The sequence below is a fragment of the Podarcis filfolensis genome, assembly GCF_964270895.1.
Source record: "Podarcis filfolensis genome assembly, chromosome: Z".
Lineage (NCBI taxonomy): Eukaryota > Metazoa > Chordata > Lepidosauria > Squamata > Lacertidae > Podarcis > Podarcis filfolensis.
Genome location: NC_139617.1, coordinates 47,636,281 through 47,660,886, shown reverse-complemented (window position 1 = coordinate 47,660,886; position 24,606 = coordinate 47,636,281). Strand labels below are relative to the sequence as shown.

The 24,606-nt window shown below is 46.3% G+C and overlaps 1 protein-coding gene across 3 annotated transcripts in view; it reads right to left on the bottom strand.

Moving 5' to 3' along the window:
* MAN1B1 (mannosidase alpha class 1B member 1) overlaps positions 1-21,818 on the bottom strand; it is a 28,188-nt gene extending 6,370 nt beyond the window's left edge. Inside the window, exons 1-10 of one of the 3 annotated variants that reach the window (XM_083597304.1) lie at positions 21,408-21,818; positions 17,471-17,579; positions 15,049-15,176; positions 10,856-11,016; positions 10,332-10,441; positions 8,350-8,535; positions 7,126-7,274; positions 2,141-2,329; positions 1,193-1,383; positions 471-591 (exon numbers count right to left, since the gene is read on the bottom strand). In XM_083597304.1, the coding sequence (XP_083453430.1) occupies positions 471-591; positions 1,193-1,383; positions 2,141-2,329; positions 7,126-7,274; positions 8,350-8,535; positions 10,332-10,441; positions 10,856-11,016; positions 15,049-15,176; positions 17,471-17,579; positions 21,408-21,569 (1,506 nt within the window). In that variant the 5' untranslated portion in view covers positions 21,570-21,818. Of the gene's footprint in view, positions 1-470; positions 592-1,192; positions 1,384-2,140; positions 2,330-7,125; positions 7,275-8,349; positions 8,536-10,331; positions 10,442-10,855; positions 11,017-15,048; positions 15,177-17,470; positions 17,580-19,204; positions 19,556-21,407 lie in introns of those variants that run through there. The other 2 variants (XM_083597305.1, XM_083597306.1) reach the window with 2 other exon arrangements.
* Between the last annotated feature and the right edge of the window lie 2,788 nt (positions 21,819-24,606).

Below are 24,606 nucleotides of genomic sequence, written 5' to 3'. Positions count from 1 at the left end.
TTCATGGGAGCTACTCTTTGAATCAACCGGTGAAAAGTTTGTGAGGTGCCCCAGAGCCCAGAAAAAGACAGATCTACAACACTAAGAGGGTACCCACCAAAATGTGATAGTGCATTGACAAATTCGGCTCGTTTTATCCAGTGGAATTAAGATTTTGTTTGGGGAATAGAAAGGAAAAATTTGGCTAGCAGTCCACATACACTCAGAACTGTATCCCACTGTATTCAGTGGAGATCACAGTCAAGAAAGGATGTACAGGATTGCTGCCTAACTTTCATGAAAAAGGAGGAGAGGTGCAAGCCTTTTACAAAGTCAAAGACCAGGACACCCTTACAGATAAAAACGGGTTAAGTCTGGTGGTTCAGGGAGGAGCAAAATGGAAAAAAGAATCGGACCTCTTTACAGAACAGAGCGGTCAAGAGAAAACAATGTTAACAAATAGCTCTCCCAGCCATAGAAAGCAAGCCCACCATTTTAGCGCTGAAGCGGCCATGAGCAAGTTCACCAACAAAAGTCAGTCTCCTTGGTTGCGATTTCCGGAGAAGGTGCATCTTCACCCCCTCGACACCCTTCACGTAATCTTCCAAAAGCCTGACAATTATAAACACACACACACATCAGGAGGGCTTGGTTTTTTAAGCACTGTGCCTGCTGTCAGCAGAGGCAGACAAGATACCACCCAGAGCTCTTTCACACTTCCAGCCTGTGTGACATTCACATTTACCTTGTGTGTGTCAATCTGTGAATGAACTGTCACAGGTCATAGAGCAAAAAGGCTTTTCCAGAACAGATTTTTTTTTTTTTAGTTTAAGACAGCCTTATGCAAACTGGCACCCTTCCAGATGCTTTGGACCACAACTCCCATCAGCCCCAGCTGCACTACCACCAGCTCTAGCATCATACAGTCATGCTGGCTGGGAGTGATGGGAGCTGTAGTCCAAAGCATCTGAAGGGCACTAAGCTAGGGAAGTCTGGTTTAGGAGGATTATGAAATGCCTGGGGGAGTGGACAGATTTCCAACATGCTGTTGCATTTCCATCCAGGTCACTGAATAGTCTGCCTCCATACAGAGGGCACAGATCTTCAACAGGCCCCTTGATGCCCACCTATTCCCCACTTCCAGCAAGGTTCAATGTAATTTAGAGTTTAAAAAAAAGAAAGGAGGCGATGGGGGAAAGTAAAAAGGACTTACTCATTTTCTTTCTTCCCTCCCTGGATCCATTGCTTGAGCAGGTACTCATAGTAGCTGTCTGCTCGGGCTCCAAGAGTATAGACCCCCAAGTGGGTAAACTGCCCACTGTTGGTGTTGATGAACATAGGCACCAAGCCGTCGTTCTTGCCAGCAAGGGTGTGGACATGTTTCATCACCCCATCCACTGCTTTCTACATGTACAAACAAGGGAGACTCATTTGTACGCTTGCACAACCCCCACCCCCCCAGGGAAAAGTATAAAAACAGATGGACTGAATTTCAAATTTTGATTTCTCAGAGGCAAGCAAAAATGCAAGAACAGCCTTGCTGGACCAGGCCAAGTATCCATGCAGCCCAGCACCTTGCTTCCAATAGTGGCCAGCCAAGTGCCTCTCTCTCAGTGGCCGCAAGACTTCCTAGGCAACAGTTGCCTCCGGTTGCCCGTTCTCAGAATCCAATAGTTAGAGGTATACCAGATCTAAACAAGAAGGCCTGCATTTGCTAGCTGAGCTAATAGGCATGGACAAGCCTGTTCTCCATGCTCATTTATTTTCCTGGCATAAGCAGTAACTATTACCCTGCCAAAAGAGAAACTACTTTACACTGCATTTTAATAGAACCTTAAATCCTGCTGCATTGGTTACTGGAAGTACTGGGGGTGGTTTGGAATCGTTGGGATCATATCAGACAATTGTCTCTCCAACCCCTCCCTCCCACCTGTTCCATTCTGGGTGTCTTAGCTTAAGTGCCCGGGTCTATATAGCACAGGAATGATATATGTCCCAGAAGCTATTTATTCCCACTTCTGGCCTACAAAAGTCAGGATGGCATGGATTGACATTCCCATTTTCTGGCAAGAGATGGAAGGGGGTGGGACTAGATGGCCAACGGTCCCCCTCTGCATGCCATCAGAAAAGGAAGGAGAGAAGAGCTCACCAACAGCTATACCTGAAATTTCTCTTCCCCAGTAAGGCGCGAAAGCTCCCTGAACTCCAGCTGGATGCTGGTCACCTCTGCTACGGTGCTATCCGATGTCCAGCGAGGAGGATGCGCTGTGCCCCGACCAATGTTGACATCCGAAAATGGAATCTTAGATGGGGTGTTGAAGGCGGGCATGAGCCTGCTCCCAATATCTTTCTGAACAGTCGAGAATATGTGATATTGGCAGGGTGGGGTGGGGGAAGAGACAGGAGGAGGAGAGAGAACAGCCAATATCATTTTATTATTCACCGTGAGCAAAAACCACTTTGATGAATCACAGAACTGTAGGGTTGGAAGGGCCCCAAAGGGTCATCTAGCCCAACCCCATGCAATGGAGGAATAAGCTAAATTGGCAGCTAAATCAGTCTTGCAAGGCAGTGCCATGTTGCTATTGGACTTGGGATTGCCACCTGGATCCGAGTGCTTCACTGAGTTTGTTTGCCTTGTGCAGGTTCAAACTTGCTATTCTACAAGCCACCTGAGTTGGTTTGCTGTATGTACCAAAGGGGAATATTTCCAGTCATGCATTCAGTTAATAGGGCTGTCATCAGCCAGGCCCACTGGACCTCACTATCACACCTCACAAGGAAGGCACCTAATGCAATACAGAACTAGAGAGAGATAGTAGTCATGGGAGACTTCAACTTCCCTGATATCTGTTGGAACTCAAATTCTGCCACAAATGAAAGATTCAACAAATTCCTCCATTGCCTCACTGACAATTTCATTTCCCAGAAGGTGGAAGAAGCAACAAAGGGATCATCTGTTCTAGATAGACCCGGTCCTCACCAACAGGAAGGAACTGATCAACAAAGTGGAAGTACTGGGAAACTTGGGAGGAAGTGATCATGTCCTCTTGGGTTTCATGATACAGAGGCAAGGGAAAGTTGAGTGTAGTTGGACATGCACTCTGGACTTTAAGAAGACCAGTTTCGAAAAGCTGAAGGAGCTACTGGGTGAGATCCCATGGTCAGAAATACTCAAAGAGAAGGGAGACCAAGATGGATAGGAGTTTCTAAACGGAGAAATATTGAAGGCCCAAATGCAGACAATACCAACAAGAAAGAAAAGTGGGAGGAATCTAAGGAAAGCAGTGTGGTTGCACAAGGAGCTTACAGATGAGCTGAGAGTTAAGAAATGGAAGAATTGGGCAATCACAAAGGAGGGGTAAACAAGAGTAGCCAACAGTTGCAGGGTGAAGGTCAGGCTGGCTAAAGCTCAGAATGAGCTCAGGCTTGTGAGAGAGATGATGATGATGATGATGATGATGATGATGATGATGATGATGAATGTTTATTCTGCTATGTCTGAAGCCAGAGGAAAAGAAGCAAATTGTAGGTCCTCTACGTAGGGAAGGTGGAGAAATGCTACTGGGTGACAAAGAGAAGGCGGAACTACTCAGTACCTACTTTGCCTCTGTCTTCACCCAAAAGGAAAGTGATGCCCAACCAGGTGATAACAGAATAAATGATGCAAGTAGAGAGCTGCAGCCCAAGATAGGAAAAGAGGTAGTAAGAGAACACCTAGGTACTTCAATTGATTTCAAATCTCCAAGGCCTGATGAGTTGCACCCAAGGGAACTAAAGGAGATTGCGGATGTAAATTCAGAGCCTTTGTTTATGATCTTTGAGAAATCTTGGAGAACAGGTGAGGTCCCTACAGAGTGGAGGAAGGCAAATGTCTCCATCTTCAAAAATGGGGTAACTACAGACCAAGAAGATCAAACCTATCCATTCTGAAGGAAATCAGCCCTGAGTGCTCACTGGAAGGACAGATCCTGAAGCTGAGACTCCAATACTTTGGCCACCTCATGAGAAGAGAAGACTCCCTGGAAAAGACCCTGATGCTGGGAAAGATGGAGGGCACAAGGAGAAGGGGACGGCAGAGGACGAGATGGTTGGACAGTGTTCTTGAAGCTACCAGCATGAGTTTGACAAAACTGCGGGAGGCAGTGGAAGACAGGAGGGCCTGGTGTGCTCTGGTCCATGGGATCACGAAGAGTCGGGCACGACTAAACAAAACAAAACTACCGACCGGTGAGCTTGACAATGATACCAGGAAAGGTCCTATAACAGATAATTCAACAGTTGGTCTGTGAGCATGTAGAAAAGAATGCAGTGATTACTAAGATTTTGCATGGGTTTCTCAAAACAAGTCATGCTAGATGAATCACATTTATTTGATGAGAGTCACAAGCTTGATGGATCAGAGGAACGCTGTGGACATAGTGTATCTTGATTTCAGTAAGAGTGTTGACAAAGTTCCCCATGATATTCTTGCGAGCATGCTGATAAAATGTGGGTTGAATGAGGTAACTGTGAGGTGAATTTGTATCTGGTTGACTGACTGAATCCAAAGAGTTCTCATTAGTGCTTCCTCGTCATCCTGAAGAACAGGGACAGGAAGGGTGCTGCAGGGTTCTGTCCTGGGCTCATTGTTGTTCAGTGTCTTTATTAACAATGACTAGGACTAAGGAATTGAGGGGATGCTAATCAAATCTGCAGAGGACACCAAGCTGGGAGGGGTAGCTAATTCTGCAGAATACAGAATTGTGATTCAAATGACCTTATAACAGATTGGAGAACTGGGCCCAAACTAACAAAGCGAATTTCAATAAAGACAAATGAAAGGTTCTGCACTTAGGCAGGAAGAACAAGCTGCACTAATATAAGACGGGACACCTGGCTTGCTAGCAGTACACGTGAAAATGACCTAGGGATCATAAATTTAATGTGAGTCAACAGCATGATGCAGCAGCAAAAGAAGCCATCACAATTCTAGGCTGCATCAACAGAGGTAGTGTTCAGATGAAGGGAAGTACTAGTCCCACTCCATTCTGCCTTGGTCAGACCACACCTCGAATACTGTGTCCAGTTCTGGGCACCAAATTTAAGGAGGATGTTGACAAGCTGGAACATGTGCAGAGGAGGGCAACCAAGATGATCAAGGGTCTGGAAACCAAACCTTATGAGGAACAGTTGAAGGAGCTGGGTAGGTTTAGCCTGGAAAATAGGAGACTGAGAAGAGATACAATAGCCATCTTCAAATATCTTAAGGGCTGTCACATGGAAGAGGGAACAAGCTTGTTTTTTCCTGATCTGGAGAGTAGGACTCGAACCAATGGCTTCTAAGGAGGTCGGATGGCCATCTTTCATGGATGCTTTAGATGAGATTCCTGCATTGCAGGGGGTTGGCTAGATGACCCTAGGGGTCTCTTCCAACTCTACAATTCTATAATGCGGTCAGCGGCTATGTGCTCTCTGCCTTTCATGGAAAGCTATCTACCATCTCCTGTCTTGCCCTGGAGAATCCCCCACAATCCCTGTCATGCCATTTCAGAACTACTGAGCTAGCCAGCCTTAGAGGTCGGGCCCTCCATCACGAGGCCTGTTTTCTGAAGGGGGCAGGGGCATTCTGGGGCTGCCAAAGCCAGTACTGACTTGCTGGGGTCCAAAGAGCTACTTCAGAAGGGCCTAAGGGCTCATGCCTGACATTTTAGAACAGACCCACACCCCAGCTATATTACGCAATGTTACCAAGGGCTCTTGACATTTCCCTCAGTTTCAAACACAGCTTGCCTTTAAACATAGAGCGGGGCAGAGAGGGTAGCCATTCAAGAAGCAAAATCAACAACTCTTTCAGGAATATCAAAAAAGCTAAGTGGTTTGCTGCATCCAAGCTCAGCAACCAAACAGAATGCCACTAATGCTCATCATTTGCTTGACAGCTAGATCTGCCACGGGTGGACTGCTCTGAAGTGTCACTGAGAGGAGAACAGGCAAAGCAGTATTCCCCAGACTCAGGTACTGGACTGCAGCTCCCATCGTGCCTGACCACTGGCCGTTTCAGTCCACAACATCTGGAGGGCACCAGGTTGGGGGAGGCTGCCCTTGAGGGTCTCCCTCATGACATCCACAGCACACAAAAGGGTTTCCCCAATCCTTGGATTTGCAGAGCCCTTTATCAGCAAGTGTCCTCCTGGCTCTCACTGGATTGAGAACTCGAACTCGGAGTGCAGTCTCTGCCAACATCTTCAATGCTCAAATCAGTGTGGTACAAAACAGGGTTCAAAGAAACAACAGGTGCTGTGTCTGGCTAAGCAAATGAAGACAAGCACAAACACAACCTGGGTCCCGTTATGTGGGATTTTCATTGTTACGTGTTTTTTCCCCATTAACATACACCAAATACAATACAATAAACATTGACTTCCCTTCCCCGCTTTCCATGGCTCCTTTTAACTTTCCCTTGCTGTTTCATATTCTATTTACTCTGTATCCTATTTTATCCATTTTATCTCAACGTAATTTATATTGCTGAAATTTACTCTAATCCTGCTAATGTTTGAATTTGTTTACAATGTTTCTTCATATATTCAATAAACGTTTTCCAGTCTTCCTTGAATTCCCTTTCTTCCTGATGAGTGCCTAACCTCTCCTAAGAGGATGAGCTGGAGTGGACTCTGGTGGTGCAGCAGAGGTGTCAGGATCAGAGGTGAGACTGGCACTGGAGCTGGGGGTTGTGGAGTGGACGCAGCACTCCCAGGTGACGCGGGAAGGTGACAGAGCAGAGTGCTGGGAGGCTACACCACCGGGACTCTCCCCAAGATTGGATTCCAGCCTCTCAAGGCCCAGGCACAGCCTGCCTCCCCAGGGTCACCAGCAGGCAGCTCCTCCAACACCCCAACCCTCTCCTGGTCTGACCGCTCTCTCTACAATTTCTCTATGGGACTCATGACAAGGTGGCAGAGGTGGGTATGGAAAACATCCAACTACCCACTGTAAACAGACACTGGTTTTAAACTGGCTTCCCTCAGTTTTCAGTTCCACAGGGCTGCTACTTTCTCAAGAGTGCCAGAAACGTTCAGACATTATTGTGGGAATTTGGCGGCGGCAGCGGTGGGGTGGGGGACGTTGGTTGTTGTTGGACTGCAAGATCGCAGGGCTACTTACAGCTTTTTCTAGGAAGAGGTTGTCCCCCGTGAGGTGGTAAGTGCTCAACAGGCCCCCAAGGATCCGAATGGCGCTCTCAAATAGGTTGACGTCCACATTCTTGTTGAAGTTGAGGTCAGTGGCAACCCACTTCCTTGCTTCTTTGAACTCTGCATTGGGGAAGGGAGTCAAGAGATTGTCAACGGAAACCCTGCACCAAGGTTTTCTGGGCTGCTGGGGAAGGGAAGACTCGGGAAATCCCCCTCCCTCATTCTTAAGGCCACATCTGGGAGTGGCTCCTGCCCACCTCGATGCCAGGTAAAAGAGCAGCCTCCCAAGCTGCTGAACACAGGTTTGCTTTGTTGGCCTAGGAGCAGGAGAAGCTGCCTTTAGCCCATTTAGGAAATGGGTCCATCTATTCCAGTGCTGCCTACTCTAACTGGCAACAGCTGTCCAGCTTTTCATGCAGAAAAGTGTATTTGCCATCACTTGTCACCTGGACCCTTTTAACTGGAGATAATGCCAGTGCTCTGCGGCAGCTATGGCTCCTGCCCAATATAGCTCTCTACCATTCATGCATGTGGAAGTGGGTGGGGGTAGGGGGCAGGTGAAGCACAGTCAACCTGAGGTTGGGGGCCCAAACTAAACCCCTTCCCCCGAACTCACACACAAAAGACAAAAAAGAAAATCTTCTGCAGCTACAGCAAAGTCTGCTAATATTCAAGGTAATGTGCCAGCTCTGGCAGAAAGGTTCTGGCACCTCAGATAACACTGGCAAGAGCAAGAGAAACAATGGAAAGGAGGGCATTGCCTCGCTCCGCATGTGCCCATTTGACCACTCTGATCTGCAGATCTGCCACTGTTGCAGATGCCACGTAATACCTGTTCTGCAGCTGCAATAAATCATTCTTCTGGCACAGCAATACCTGCTCTTTGGAACTCCCTGTCTATTGGCATCGGGCAAGTGCCTTCACTGTATTTTTTCTGCTTAAAACATTTTTGTTTGAGCAAGCCTATGAAGACACATAAAAGCAGGCATGGTTTAAATCTCTTCTTTTCGTTTACTGACTTTGCTTTTATAAATGCTTTTCATTATTTGCTTTTAATTGTCTTAGTGGTGATTTCAACACTTCCCATAAACCACTCAAGAGGTTCTGCTACGATGAAGTGGTATAGACATTTGGTAAAATAAATCAAGTAAACGAGGCCAGGTGAAAAAGCTGACATGGGAGAAATGGGGCAGACCTTCTTTCAAGCCCATGATCCACATGGTGTCCAGGGCATCAATGAGTGTTAGGCCAAGGCCAAACCATTCACTGAACGACTTAGAGATGGGCTTCAGCTCGTCGTGGCCCCAGGCAAACTCCTTGTAGCCTTTCCAAGCGTGGCGGAATGCTTCTATCACTGCCATCTGGCGCTCATTGAGAGGTACTAAAATCAGAAAGCAAAAGAACTCAGCTGTAGGACACAGGAACTTAGCTGCTGGGACCAGCTCTCTGGATTCTGTTTAGGCAAGGGCCCCCTCTGACATTGCATGATTCGCCTACTCTAGTCAACTACCAAACCATTTTTTCCCCATTTATCAAACTTATTAGTTAATCGTATAGTTAATCGTATAGTTAACACTGTTATTATTTATAAGACAATTTAATTTTTTTGCTTTTTCATAAGTGTTTCATTAGACAATATATTAATATATTATACAACCCCCTTATTTTTCCCCCCCCTTCCCTTTCCCATTTTTGAGGTTCCCATTTCCCATTACTTTTTGAATGCAATGTACTGGCATGAACCTGGTTTTTTTCCAGCACCCCTCCCCAGACGCTCACATGGCCAGAGATGTGAGGCAAGAGCCATTAGAAAAGTGAAATCAGCATTAGGCAAAATTAGGCATGGTTGCTTTGTTTATCCACAAGACTGATCCTAGTTTGTTCCAACAAACCACGGCTAAAACAAAACCATAAAGGTAAAGGGATCCCTGACCATTAGGTCCAGTCGTGGCCGACTCTGGGGTTGCGGCGCTCATCTCGCTTTATTGGCCGAAGGAGCCGGTATACAGCTTCTGGGTCATGTGGCCAGCATGACTAAGCCGTTTCTGGCGAACGAGAGCAGCGCATGGAGACGCCGTTTACCTTCCTGCTGGAGCGGTACCTATTTATCTACTTGCACTTTGATGTGCTTTCGAACTGCTAGGTTGGCAGGAGCAGGGACCGAGCAACGGGAGCTCACCCCTTCGCGGGGATTCGAACCACCAACCTTCTGATCGGCAAGTCCTAGGCTCTGTGGTTTAACCCACAGCGCCATGAGCATTAAAAAAGGTTAAAATAAACAACATTTGAATGTTACATGCAGCCATACTGTCTGAAACAAAGGGGAAATGGCAGGAAGAAAGCTTGGGCCCACATCTTCACTAATATGTCAGATAAATTAAAGAATGGAAATTGAAAAGTGTTTGAGAAGGACTGAGCTAGTGAAGGTTGGAATGTGAAGGCTGTGTTCACAACAAAACCGTGAGAGAAGAACAAAGTAGCACATAAGCAGGAACTTGAAGAAGAAGAGTAGTTTGGATTTGATATCCCGCTTTATCACTACCCGAAGGAGTCTCAAAGCAGCTAACATTCTCCTTTCCCTCCCCCCCCCAACAAACACTCTTTGAGGTGAGTGGGGCTGAGAGACTGAAGTGTGACTAGGCCAAGGTCACCCAGCAGCTGCAAGTGGAGGAGCGGAGACACGAACCCGGTTCACCAGATTACGAGTTATCCACTACACCACACTTGTTACTATAAACTGTTGTAGGAGAAGAGATAAGGAAGTTAGAAGCCTGTTGCCATCTCTTGTAGAAGCCGATAGAAGTTAGAAGGTGGAAGTTATTGCCATATATGGACAGACCTGACCCTTTGTAACTGTATATACCTGCTTGTGCTTTTTTCATATTTGGTGTGCCGCCCCCCCCATACTACTTGCTGGATGAGACTGTGATGCATCGGCCCTGCAACACCTAAATAAACATCCTATTTTACTGATGACTGGCATCTGGATTCTATTGGCCGTTCCAAGCAGCCCAGGGTATCAGGCTTGAACCTGGATATTTCCCCAACAGTCTCTGTACCCAACAGACATGTCTGTTTCAGACCTGTCTGTTTTGTGTAGCAGTAACCAGCAACTGCCTGCATGGCAGGAATAAGCTTTGACCTCACCAGAGATGGGGGTTCCCCTTGACTCATTACCTGGCTCTTTAGTATCTTCGGATTCCACAGGCAAGGGCCTGTCTGGTTCCTTTATTTTGTTGGAAGGAGGTTCTGTGCCCTGGTCCGGCTCAATAACTGCTCCTCTCCAGCTGCAAAAAGAGAACTATTCAAGGAAAACTGTCTGGGTTCTGCTGTCACAGCAACGTCAGAAAGATGCACAACAAAGGCTCAATCAAGGATTGGGGTGCTGCATACCCAAATATAGATGCTCCTCTTTTCCCGGGGGTGCAGATTTCTCCGCACAAAAGTCTCTTAAATGGTTCTCCCTTACTGCCCCTTATGCCCAGAACACTCCCAGGTCCTCTGTGGTGCCAGCGTGTAGCTTCTCCTTAGTCTCAGAACTTAACCCCCAGCTGAACTGAAGCCCAGGCATCTGTCACTAGATGTTTTCCATGTTAGCTTCACATCTCCATTCCTGCTGCTCCTGCGGTTGTCTCTCCTAAAGGGTCGAAATGTGTGTTATAACTTTCTTGCAACCAAGCAATGCTCCTCCAGCCAACTACCTGATGACGGACTTCTCTGTTTTTTGTTCTTTACCAGCCTGGCCAGCTTCTCCCTCCTCCTTGGCTGCTTCATCTGGGAAGTTCAACCTTGAGTCTCTCCATGGTGGCCTGATCTGCAGGTTAGGAGGTCCCCGCCGGACAGGAAGCTGCTTCGGAGGTTTCTAAGGAAATGGAGCAGAGGAAGAAAACAATGACTTCCCACCATCCCATACACACCCACACATACCTGTAAAAAGCCACTTGCTTTGTCACCTTTGGCAAGACTGGCAGGGAAGTAAGGGGAGACTTGGCTCTATGCCCATGTCTGTGACCATATCTGCAGGGCTGGGATAAACTAAAACTGCCCCTACCTTTCCCTTCCCCTTTCATCTGTTAACAGGGAACTGAATCCAGCTATTTCCTAGTTTCTCAGGACAGGAAGCCACACTGAGTCCTGGCCTCATTACTAGCCTCCATTTGCTTCTTTAAGATGAGAGGCTTCTCTCATCAGGTCAGAAGAAAACAGGCCAGTAATAATAATAATAATAATAATAATAATAATAATAATAATAATAATATATTTTTATTTATACCCCGCCCTCCCCAGCCAAGGCCGGGCTCAGAGCGGCTTACAAGCAATAATAAAAACAAGATGAATGATTACAACTTAAAAACAAAAATAAAAAACAACATTAAAATAATGGAACATTAAAATATTAAAATGTAGCCTCATCGCAGGAGGAGAAGGAAAAGAAAAAAGAAAGAGAGGGAGGGAATCAAATTGGCTCCAAGCCAAAGGCCAGGCGGAACAACTCTGTCTTACAGGCCCTGCAGAAAGAAATCAGATCCTGCAGGGCCCTGGTCTCATGAGGCAGAGCGTTCCACCAGGCCGTAGCTAGTGTTGAAAAGGCCCTGGCTCTGGTTGAGGCCAATCTAACTTCCTTAGGGCCTGGGACCACTAGGGTGTTGTTATTTATGGACCCTGAGGCTCTCCGTGGGGCATAGTGATGCCACTGTTGCAGGAATTTATGTATAGGTTGGGGGGGGTTGCCCCTCCAGCAGATATCATGCACATGCAGCCCACTACCAAAACCAGCACAATAACTTTTGTGGCTTTTGTGATTTGTCCCCACAAAACACTTCATCACAGTTTCTTCCTATCTGTTCAAAGGGCCTCTGCTGCACAATACCAAATGTAACAATGCACTGATAAATGTATCTATGTACTGGTTCACTGGGAAAACTTCAGAAATTCATATAGACACGTGAGCTCAGCTACTCAGCAGACAGGTAGCCGTTCCAGAAATAACAAACCCAGATGAAGACAAAAGGGTGTGATTCACTTGGCTGGGAAAGAGGGAAATGTAAATATTTTTTATTGTTACACTTGATGGGTGTTTGGTGGAGGGCAAGGGGAACCATGGGGCAGGGTCCAGGATGCTCAGATTACTGCCACCAGACCTCCCCTTTCATGATGTAACCGGGATGTATTAGTGATGTAGTTTGGGGGGGTGTAACATGGGGATTAGCAGCTAATAAAAGTTTGGGTTCTCTTTTGTTCGGGGCATCCATCTTGTTCCACCTTGTGGCAGGTGGGAGTCCTGCCGCGACAGTCTTCAATAAAGACCAAGCCTACTGGCTGCTGTTTTGATCTGGTATTCCTGGCTGGTGTCCTTGTTTTTTGTCCAAGGGAGCCCTCAGATTTCTCCATTAACACCACCTACTACCATGAAAAGGATCTGAAGCTCTGTGAGGGTCCCCCTTGCCTGGAAATACTGGCAAGACTGGAAAATGGAATGTGCCTCCTATAAAAAGGGATGGAGCATGAAGCCATTTGCACAGCCCTGCTTCCAAAGCAAAAGAGAGTCATAATTGCACCACCCAATGAGACAGGATAGGGTGCTTGCCCCCGCCCAAGCAATCCTGCCAAACTTCAGACACAGGGAAAATTCAGGGCATAGACCACTTCTCTCGCCCACTTTGCCAGAGAAGTTGTATCCCAAGTGGACCTGAGCTTCCTTCAGCAGCAACCTCTGACCACACTAGGTGACACACCAGTGGCCCAGGGCTTGAGGGACAGGGCTGTCACCCAAAGAGTCTTGCTTACATGAGTGGTAAGCATGCAAGACTTCGTCAGCAGCCTGCAAAAGACACAAGGTGGAGTCCTGGGCTGGGAGTCAAAGATTAAAGATGTGAAGCAATCATACAGGGCCCTCCGTAAACCTCAATCTCCTTTCTGAGAAAGGTGCTGGCAAAGAAGCCTAGTCACGAGTCTGGCATTTCCTCAGATTAATGGTTAATCAAGTTGTGTTCCAGACAGCCTTGAGAAGATAGGCAATGGTAGAAAACACAAATGAAAGCCACCCTCTCCTGTTCTTCCTTTGTGGTAAAGGTAAAGGGACCCCTGACCATTAGGTCCAGTCGTGGCTGACTCTGGGGTTGCGGCGCTCATCTCACTTTACTGGCCGAGGGAGCCGGCGTACAGCTTCCGGGTCATGTGGCCAGCATGACTAAGCAGCTTCTGGCAAACCAGAGCAGCGGACGGAAATGCTGTTTACCTTCCTGCCGGAGCGGTACCTATTTATCTACTTGCACTTTGACATGCTTTCGAACTGCTAGGTGGGCAGAAGCAGGGACCAAGCAACAGGAGCTCACCCCGATGCGGGGATTCAAACCGCCGACCTTCTGATCGGCAAGTCCTAGGCTCTGTGGTTTAACCCACAGTGCCACCCGCGTCCCTTTCCTTTGTGGTAGGGTTGTTGTATTTTAGGTACTCATAAGAACCTAAGAAGAGCCCGCTGGATCAAGCCAATTGCCCATCTAGTCCAGCATCCTGTTCTTACAGTGGCCAAGCAGGTGACCTAAAGGGAAACCAACATGCAGGATCTGGGCGCAAGAGAACTCTCCCCTTCTGCGGCATCTAGCAACTGGTATTCAGAAGAATTACTGCTTCACTGGATGACCCTCGAATTCTAGTGTCATGAGAAAAGGGAGAAAAACTTCTCTATATCTGTGCATGATTTTGTAAACGTCTGTCGTGTCACCTCCACCCTCCTCCACCCTTGTAGCTTGCAGCAACCAGCATTTAGAAAAACTGTTGTATCCAACTGTGGAGGCAGAGCTTAGCTGTTGCGGCTAGTAGCTAATGATAGCCTTATCCTCCATGAATTTGTCTAATCCTCTTTTTAATCCATACAAGCTCGCGGGAAGCACTTCCTCCCGTGGGAGATAGTTCCAAAGTTTAACTGCCAGTGGTGCATGCTCTAGTTATCTCCTGCTTGGTCTACTGCAATGCACTCTATGTGGGGCTACCTTTGAAGGTGACCCGGAAACTACAACTAATTCAGAATGCGGCAGCTAGACTGGTGACTGGGAGCGGCTGCCGAGACCACATAACACCGGTCTTGAAAGACCTACATTGGCTGCCAGTACGTTTCTGAGCACAATTCAAAGTGTTGGTGCTGACCTTTAAAGTCCTAAATGGCCTCGGTCCAGTATATCTGAAGGAGCGTCTCCACCCCCATGGTTCTGCCCGGACACTGAGGTCCAGTGCCGAGGGACTTCTGGCGGTTCCCACATTGTGAGAAGCAAAGCTACAGGGAACCAGGCAGAGGGCCTTCTCGGTGGTGGCGCCCACCCTGTGGAACGCCCTCCCATCAGATGTCAAAGAGAAGAACAACTACCTGACATTCAGAAGACATCTGAAGGCAGCCCTGTTCAGGGAAGTTTTTAGTGTGTGACATTTTAGTGTATTTTTGGTCTTTGTTGGAAGCGGCCCAGAGTGGCTGGGGAAACCCAGCCAGATGGGCAGGGTACAAATAATACATTATTATTATTATTATTATTATTATTATTATTATTATTATTATTATCATCATCATCATTATTTATTTTCTCTTCCTCAATCTTCCAACATTCAGTTTCACTAGATGTCCATGAGTTCCAGCAGTATGGGAGAAATTAAAACTTTTCTGTATCCCCTTTCTCCATGCCATGCATCGTTTTATAAATGTTCATCATGTCACCTCTTACTCACCTTTTCAAAAGGGAGCATTACTAAAGGAAGTCCGATATAAAATACACATTTTAAACAGCACAATTAGCCAAATAATAAAATAATATCATACGCTTAGATACAGAGGGTGCCTGCTGTGTGTTAGGCTGCCACCCCACAACCCTCTAAATTCCAAAAAAGACATTGGGGAGAGAATTACTTGAAGTGAAAAATCCCCCTGATTGGCATCAGCATTTTGTGGAATTGGAAGAACTGCCTGATTTGCTGGCTTCAACCCAGGGACCTCCATATAAGTCTTTTGTTCCTCTGAAGCTCTGCTGGTTAGACCTGGAAAGAGAAATTAGCTGCAGTGAATGCCACCTGATGCAACATAATGAAATGAACGTCCAAGACTCCTGGTAAGATCTCATCCAGTTAAACATGTTTACATGCTGGCTTCAGGCTTACCAGAACAATAAACAAAACCATGGAAACCAAATCATTGTGCCCTGTCCAATGTATCTTGCTCCCACAACAAAAATCACCCACCAAGAAGAACTAGCATAATTTCTTTTTTCCTTACAAATTAGCCCAAAGAGCTGAGACTGGGTTTGATCTTTCGATTCATTCATTATTGCAGTCAGGGCTGATGACAGGGCAGCAGGTGCAGCTGGGGCCCGGCAGGCCAGAGGGGGTACTCACTAACTTGAACATGTTTTATGTAACATATTAACAAAATATGTATTTCATCTTCAATGCACGCACAATTCCAAAATAATAGCTTGCAAACTTTTGCTGTGAACTATGCATCAACAGCAAGTTAGCTCTGTCAGCAGAGCAAGAGACTCTTAATCTAATGGTTGTGAGTTCAAGCCTGCACTGCAGGGGGCTGGACTAGATGACCCTTGTGGCCCCTTCCAACTCTACGATTCCCCCCCCCCCATTGCCATTTCTATATATTCTATTAACTTTGTCTGCCATTCTTACTTCGTTGGTATTTTATCTTCCCTCTATCTCTGAGCATATACCATCCATGCAGCTGTAGTAAGCATACATAAAAAGAGATTTGTGGTCCCTGGGTATATTTTCATCTGTTATGCCTAAAAGAAAAGCTATTGGGGTTTTAAACATTTTTTTCAATTCATCATTTCCCAGAAGTTTTTAACCTTTTTGCATGTCCACCATATATGATAAAATGTGCCTTCTTTTTTCTTTACATTTCCAACAACTATCAGTTTCAGTTTTATACATCTTAGCTAATTTACTTGGCGTTAAATACCACCTATAGATCATTTTCATATGGTTTTCCTTCAGTGTGTAACATGCAGTAAATTTTAGATCTTTTTTCCATAATTTCTCCCAGGCACTCATTTCTATATCATGCCCTTTATCCCTTACCCAATGGATCATATATTTTTAAACCCATTTTACCAATTCATTTACCCAACGAATTTTACCAATTCATCTTTTGTCTCCCATTCTAATAGTAGTTTATACATTTTAGAAATTATTTTTCTTTACTATCAATAATCTCTCTTTCAAATTGTGAACTTTGGGTCGAAAAACCCCTTCTTTTGTCCAGTTTTAACACATCATTTATTTGATGATACTGTAACCAATCCATCACCACTTGTCCAAGTCCCTCCTTTTTAAAATCTTACTACTTCTGAAAAGTCCAAGAGTTCTCTATAAGTTGCCCAGTGTCCTTCCATGTTACGCCAACTCTATGATTCTATGATTTCTGAGTATTTCCAACCGTCTACGAACATTCACTTCTACGCTTTGACAATATGATAGCACAGTCTCATCTTACGATGTGGGTTTTCGTAAGTGAACACCATGCGAATACAGTCATACCTCATGTTACGTTTGCTTCATGATACGTTTCTTCAGGTTGTGTCCCGCGGCAACCCGGAAGTACTGGAAAGGGTTACTTCCAGGTTTCGCTGCTCGCGCATGCATGCAAAATAACATCATGCGCATGCACAGAAGCAGCAAATCACGACCCGCATGTGCGCAGACGTGCAGACGCGGGTTGCGTTCTTTTCAGGTTGCGAACAGGCCTCCGGAACGGATCCCGTTTGCAACCAGAGGTACCACTGTACAATGAAGTACAAGTTGAATGTTTCAAGTGTTTGACTAGTTCAGCAATGATCGTGTAGATGCTTATATGCTTATACTACTGATATAAGTCATTAGGATCTTAACATTCTCAGCAGGTACAAAACATCACATTTATTATTGACACCCAAATGAGATCATGAATTTGTTTTACATCCCATGTAAATACTTTTGAGCCAATAAGCCCCTGATTAGGGAGGCCTGGGGTGGGGTGGGGATTTTCACCGTGGTCTAAACTTGCATTCAGCACCGCTGATTACAGTAACACAAAAAAAGCAAAACAGCCTCTGAAAATAAGCAAAGATCCCCTTAATCTTTCTCCAGTGGTTGCTGCTTTAAAACTGGCCTCCCACCAATTAAGGGCCTCTTCCTTTTGCATACAGGACCCTCTCTTTGTATAGAACTTTCCAAACCTGTCCTGAGTTTGGGATGAAAGCTTTAGTTGCTTTTTAAAAATTACAAATTACAAATCTGCAACCTTGCTAAGCTGCAGAAAAGCTAAGTAACTTAAATAGACCTACTTTTCCAGGGTTCGGACATGTTTGCGTAAGTGATGACTCCGCAGACAGCCAGAAAGGCAAACAGGAAGAGGATCAAGCTCCGCTGGAGGCGGGACAGCTGCTTCCATTTCTGAGATTGGAACAATAGAGGGAGAAATCAGAAATGCAAATATAATAACTGTGCTATTTATATAGCAATAAATAAATAATGCCAAAAACTCACGAGTCTAAATCAGAAAAGAACCCTAGCTCATGACATGAATGCATTGACACCACAGGTCTCCATGTGAGTTTTCACAAGCTGCACTAAACACTTCCCAGTTTGTATCTCCCTTTTCACTCTACACAGAAAAGCAAGGATGAATCTCTGAAGCAATTATGTAGACAGTGTTCCTTTACCACATATGAAACTTTACAATAAGGGTGGGCAGACTTCAGCTTTGCTGGATCCACTTTGCTTTTTTACTGGAACCCCAAGATCGACCATATCAAAAAACAAAATCTTAGAATGAAAGACTTCTGAGCCCAGGAACTTCTTATGAGCACCAGAACTGAGCAGAGCACACAGCCCTTCTACATAAAATATCCACTCTGGGTTCCCGCCTCCCCAGTTTTCAGTATTTCAGCAACATTTGGGGTAAATTTGTTGATGCCATTGTTAGGAACACAGGATCTTGCAACATTTAGTGAGTATTATAATAAAGGAAGAAAAACTTTTCTCTATCCACTTTCTTCATACCAAGTATCATTTTATAAACTCCTATCTTGCCACCTCTTATTGGCTTTTTTTCTAAATTAAAAAGTCCCAAATGCTGCAAACTTCCCTCATCGGAAAGTCACTCCACCCCCAATCCCCCAAACTGATAATTTTGGTTGCCCTCCAACTCTACAATAACATTTTTGTGGTAAGGCAACCAGAACTGTATGCAGTAAATTTTAAGCAACTGGGAGTGAGAAATCATTCTTGGTGTTCTTCAGATTACCCAGAGATCTAGCAGTGGATCCCAATCTACCTACAGATCCTGACCTATTTTCTGCCCCACTCTGCTCTATAGTATAATACAGTACATACACACACACCCTTCTAGAAGGACTTAAAATCTGAAATTTAACTGTTGGGAGGGAGGAGGGAAGGGGAAAGGAACAAACTGCAAGCAAAAACAGTTAAACAACTTAAATTGTGCTGTGACTGTGGAGAAAAAGTTAGAGCTGCTGGCTCAGACTGACCAATCCAAGACTCGGTTCCAACAGAGGCCAGCCAGAAGCCTCCTGGAAAGTCCGAAACAGGAAATAAAACAGCCTCCCTGGCCTCTCTCTGTTGTATGCCTCCAGCATCTCCTCCAGCTTCTGAACACAGATCCTAAATAAAAACCACTGGTATAGTTCCATAAAGAAGTAAGAGGAATCCAGCTGAATGACACGAAAGGTCCACCTAGTGCGACATCCTGCTTCCAACAGCGGCCAGCCAGATATTTCCAGAAAGCCCACAAGCAGGGCAGGAGGGCAAGAACCCCCTTCCCTCTGGCACTCAAGATGCACACTGCCTCTGAACATGGAGGTTCTATGCAGCCACCATAGCTATTCCGCTACGGAGGAATTAGAAAGGAGAGTTTATAAAGGGGAGCAACATGAACCTTCCTTGTCCCACAAGCCTCCACAACTGCCCTGATTTCACTGCACTTGGGCACCTCCCTCTCTTGTCAGCATCTTGCCTAAAACAAAAAACAAAAAATGCCAGAGATTCCTCTTACGTACAGCACAGCTCATGAGATCTGGATCAAGGCCGCTTCTTGACTTTTTCATGGCTTAACAGCAACAGCTGTCTGAGGAAAACACAGAGCCAGTTCTCTGTTCAAAGTTTCTTTCTCGAAAAGGAAGCTGCCAGGGCTAATGCCACCTCTCTGTTTCCTGTCGCACCCCAGAGGTCTGTCTTTTGTTGTTGTGATGATTCAGTGGGGAGAGAAAGGCACCCTGCCTACACCTTGAAGGTACAGCACCTGCTGCCAGCATCATGAACTGATGCAAGTTGCTTTGGAGAATAAATGTTGGTCTGAAAATCAAGGGGAGGGGGGAGAATAAATAGGAGAAAAGCCAATCAATGACTACCAATTGTGATGGCTGTATTGAGCCACCAGATTTCAGAGGCAGCATGGCTCTGAGTATCAGTTGCTAGGAAGCAACAATGGGAGAGGGGAGTTGTATTTATGCCTCACATGTGGACTTGGGTAAGTGGCTGGCTACTGGGGGAAGAGGATGCTTGACCTGACAGGCCCCCTCTGGACTGATTGAATTATCAGAAGAACATAGGAGCAGCTGGGCTGGAACACTTGTGTTCAGAATACTAGATACTAGCAGCATCAAACTTGGGGGGGGGACGTGCCTTTAAGGCTTCCTCCAAGGCTTCTGGTTGACCACTGAGGGGAGCAGGATCCTGGACTCCATGGACATTTGTTCATATACCTATCTTTAAAAGCTGGAAGGAACCCAGCAGGGGCAGGAGTCTATTAATCTAAAATGAAAACTCCAGGTTTGTTTTCAAAACATGTTGGAATTGATATTCTTAGAAATTGTTACTAATAGTCCAGTTTCCTGCACCTATGGGACTCTTCCTGTTCTTTTTATAACCCTACCCTTTGAAGGAACAAAGGTAAACACACCAACATTTACTATCCATAATATTACCCTTAAAAAAAACCCCATTCAATCAACCATTACAATACAGTGGTACCTCTGGATGCGAATGGGATCCATTCCGGAGCCCCGTTCACATCCTGAAGCGAACACAACCCACATCTGCGTGTGCGCGGGTTGTGATTTGCCGCTTCTGCGCATAACATCATTTTGAGCGTCTGCGCATGCATGAGTGGTGAAACCCGGAAGTAATGCATTCCGTTACTTCTGGGTTGCCGCGGAGCGGAACCCGAAAATGCTCAACCCGAAGCTGCTTCAACCCAACGTATGACTGTAACAACAACAACAACAACAACGGGAAAGAGAGCAAGCAGAATCCACCCCAGCACCAATTCCAGCTGCACTCTCCCACACCCTTTCCCCACAAGGTGATTGACAGCTGGTGCTGATGTAGTGATTAGGAGATCAAGCTAGGACCTCAGAGACCAAGGTTCAAATCCACACTCACTCATGAAGCTCACTGGGTGGCTTTGGGACAGTCACTGCATCTTGGCCTAACCTACCCCACAGGGTTGCTGTGGGGATTAAATGAGGAAGTGGATCACACTGCATGCTTTATTATGGCACTCAGAACCATGTACCTTGAGCTCCTTGGAGGAGAAGGTGGGATATGAAAGCAATCAATCATTCAGTCATTCTACAACAGTACATATGATTCAGAAAAGTGAGACAGAAATCCAACCAGTGCAGCCAATGCAACCATTTCTGACTGCAGGGAAGGGGTCAGAGGAAGTTCCTGCATTTCTCACCTGGCCCTACAACTAAATCTAAAGGGCTGTCATATGGAAGAGGGAGCAAACTTGTTTTCCAGCTCCAGAGGGGAGTACTTGAACCCATGGATTCGTTACAAAAAGGGAGATTCCGACCAAAAATCAGGAAGAACTTTCCGTGACAGTAACAGCTGTTCCACAGTGGAACTGTCTCCCTCGGGAGGTGGTGGACTCTGGGTGGTCATCTGTCCTGGATGCTTTAGCCGAGATTCCTGCGCTGCAGGGGGCCCGGCTGGATAACCCTAGGGGTCCCTTCTATGACTCTTAGCTGCTCCATTTGGGTTGGACTGGTGAAGTCGGAGGGGGAGAGTCGTAACCACCCTAAGGACTCTGGCTATGCAATGCCCACCCTGGGGGCTTCCCGGCTTTCCAAGGCTTGACGCATGCGCCCTGCGCGGCACTTCCCACCCCGGCCTGAGGAGGGCAGAGCGCTGCGGCCCTTATTGCCTCTCCGCGCACCCCACCACCAGCCCCGACTCTATGGCTTCTCCCCTCACCCGCCAGCAGGAGCGCCTCCGCCAGGCCTTGCTGTTGTTGTAGCCGCCGACGGCGGCCGCCGCTGCGTCGAGGGCTCCGCCGGGGCTGAGGGTCACGGTGATGAAGTCCCGCCTGGTGGAGGGTGGCAGCGGCGTCGAAGAGGAGGCGGCGGAGGAGTACATGGCGGCGCGGGCAATGGCCCCTCAGGATCCGCGAGCCGCTCCTCCGCCGGCTGCCATGTTTTTTTTTTTTCCTCGCGTCCGCCGAGCCCGTAGAGATGACGGCGCAGAGCGGCCGCTTCCGCGTCTGCGCTCTCCCTCCCTCGTCCGCGGGTGGGTGGGGAGGAAAGCTCTATGGTTATCACCTTAGCAACAGCGCCCAGGGAGCGCCTGGGAACAAGGCCGCGGAGCCTTTCTCTATTCCCCTGTGGTGAAAGGGTTAAAAGCGGCCCCGCCAGCAAAAGACTGTTTGCCATAGCCAATAAATCACAAGCGCCTTCTTAAAAGGACATTGCTGTTTTGCGCCATGCCCGCTAGAGGCCTTGTTTTATTTATTGCCATTTTATAAACCGCCCTCCGCTCCAAAGGATCTCAATGGTGTGGGGCATGGGTCTCCCTGTTGCAGGAATTTATATATAGGTTGGGGGGGTTTGCCCCTCCAGCAGATATCATGCACATGCAGCCCATTATCAAAATCAGCACAATCACTTTTGTGACTTTTGTGATTTGTCCCCACAAAACACTTCATCACGGTTTCTTCCTATCTATCCCAAGGGCCTCTGCTGCACGATACTAAATGTAACAATTCAGTGATCAATGTATCTATGTACTGGCTCACTGGGAAAACTTCAGAAATTCATATAGACGTGAGCTCACTCAGCAGCCCCTCTGCCTGAGTGATAATTCCTGGCATCCTGATACCTGAGTGCCAGACAGGTAAGGATTCCAGAAATAACAAACCCAGATGAAGACAAAAGGGTGTGATTAACTTGGCTGGGAAACGGGAAAATTTAAATATCTCTTTTGTTCCCTAGCCGGAATTAAGTTTGCCGGAAGAAATATCAGCAACCTCAGATATGCAGATGACACAACCTTGATGGCAGAAAGTGAGGAGGAATTAAAGAACCTTTTATTGAGGGTGAAAGAGGAGAGCGCAAAATATGGTCTGAAGCTCAACATAAAAAAAACGAAGATCATGGCCACTAGTCCCATCACCTCCTGGCAAATAGAAGGGGAAGAAATGGAGGCAGTGAGAGATTTTACTTTCTTGGGATCCATGATTACTGCAGATGGTGACAACAGCCACGAAATTAAAAGACGCTTGCTTCTTGGGAGAAAAGCAATGACAAACCTAGACAGCATCTTAAAAAGTAGAGACATCACCTTGCCAACAAAGGTCCGTATAGTAAAAGCTATGGTTTTCAGAGTAGTGATGTATGGAAGTGAGAGCTGGACCATAAAGAAGGCTGATCGCCGAAGAATTGATGCTTTTGAATTATGGTGCTGGTGGAGACTCTTGAGAGTCCCATGGACTGCAAGAAGAATGGGCATATTTTTATTTACAACACTATCCATTCTGAAGGAAATCAGCCCTGAGTGCTCACTGGAAGGACAGATCGTGAAGCTGAGGCTCCAATACTTTGGCCACCTCATGAGAAGAGAAGACTCCATGGAGAAGACCCTGATGTTGGGACAGATGGAGGGCACAAGGAGAAGGGGACGACAGAGGACGCGATGGTTGGATAGTGTTCTCGAAGCTACCAGCATGAGTTTGACCAAACTGCGGGAGGCAGTGGAAGACAGGAGTGCCTGGCGTGCTCTGGTCCAGGGGGTCATGAAGAATCAGGCACGACTAAATGACTAAACAACAACAACAACACACTTGATGGGTGTTTGGTGGAGGGAAAGGGGAACCATGGGGCAGGGTCAAGGATGCTCAGATTACTGCCACCAGACCTCCCCTTTCATGATGTAACTGTGATGTAGTTTGGGGGGATGTAACGTGGGGATTAGCAGCTAATAAAAGTTTGGGGGCTCTTTTGTTCGCGGCTTCCATCTTGTTTCACCTTGTGGCAGGTGGGAGTCCTGTCGCGACAGTCTTCAATAAAGACCAAGCCTACTGGCTGCTGTTTTGCTCTGGTATTCTTGGGGGGTGTCCTTGTTTTTTGTCCAAGGGAGCCCTCAGATTTCTCCGTTAACATCCTTCTCGAGGCTTTGTCCTCACAACAACCCTGTGAGGTATACTACGCCGAGAGATTCTGGCCTGAGTGGGGAGCAGAGCCCTGGTCTCTCCCAGGTCTCTGCAGCTCACTCTGACCACTGCACCAAACTGGCTTATAGAGAGATGAAAGAGGCGGGAATATTTTTAAAATAAAAATAAATGCAACAGAGATTCATCTGTTTGTCTTTTGCAACTTTTATTTCATGGAATTGTAGTGTTGGAAGGGATCCTGGGGGTCATCCAGTCCCACACCCTGCAATCTCAGCTATTGTGTTGTAAACAAAATAGCACCCTGTTGCAACAGCTTTAATAAAGATCAGTCTCACTAGCTGCTTTGCTTCTCAATATTCTCTAGTTGGCCTCTGTTATTTTCTCCTACCGATGGAGAACCTACAAAGGACTCTATAAGGGCTCTTGTATACCCCATAAGCGAATAAGGGCAGATTTTGTTTACACCTGCTACTAATTGTCTGAGGCAACTTGCAATATGAAAGTGCTTTTATATATATATATATATATATATATATATATATATATATATATATCAGAAAACTTCCCACAACATGGGAATTTACCATGTTGATAGAACTGCAAACCTCAAAATGGGATTTTGGATCACACTGCTTGCTTTAATATGACACTCAGCACTTTATGTTTAATATCTGTTAAGACACTTATCTATACCCGGTCTTTCATCATAAACCAGGAGTGACTTATTTGTGGCCCTCCACATGTTGGACTACAGTGCTCATCAGCCTCAGCCCAGCCTGACCCGTCAGGGTTGAAAAGAACTGTATATAACATCTGGAGGGTCACACGTTAATCCTGACCTAAAGTATGTTATTATTGCCCATTCCGTCAAGTAGCCTTATGTTGACCAGAAAGCACAGGCATACTTATGCCCAGAATTTCTTTTCATCTTTGGCACTATGGTGGAATGCTGCTAATTAGCAGAATGCCGCTAATTGGCTCATGGAAAACATACTGCAAAAGAAATCG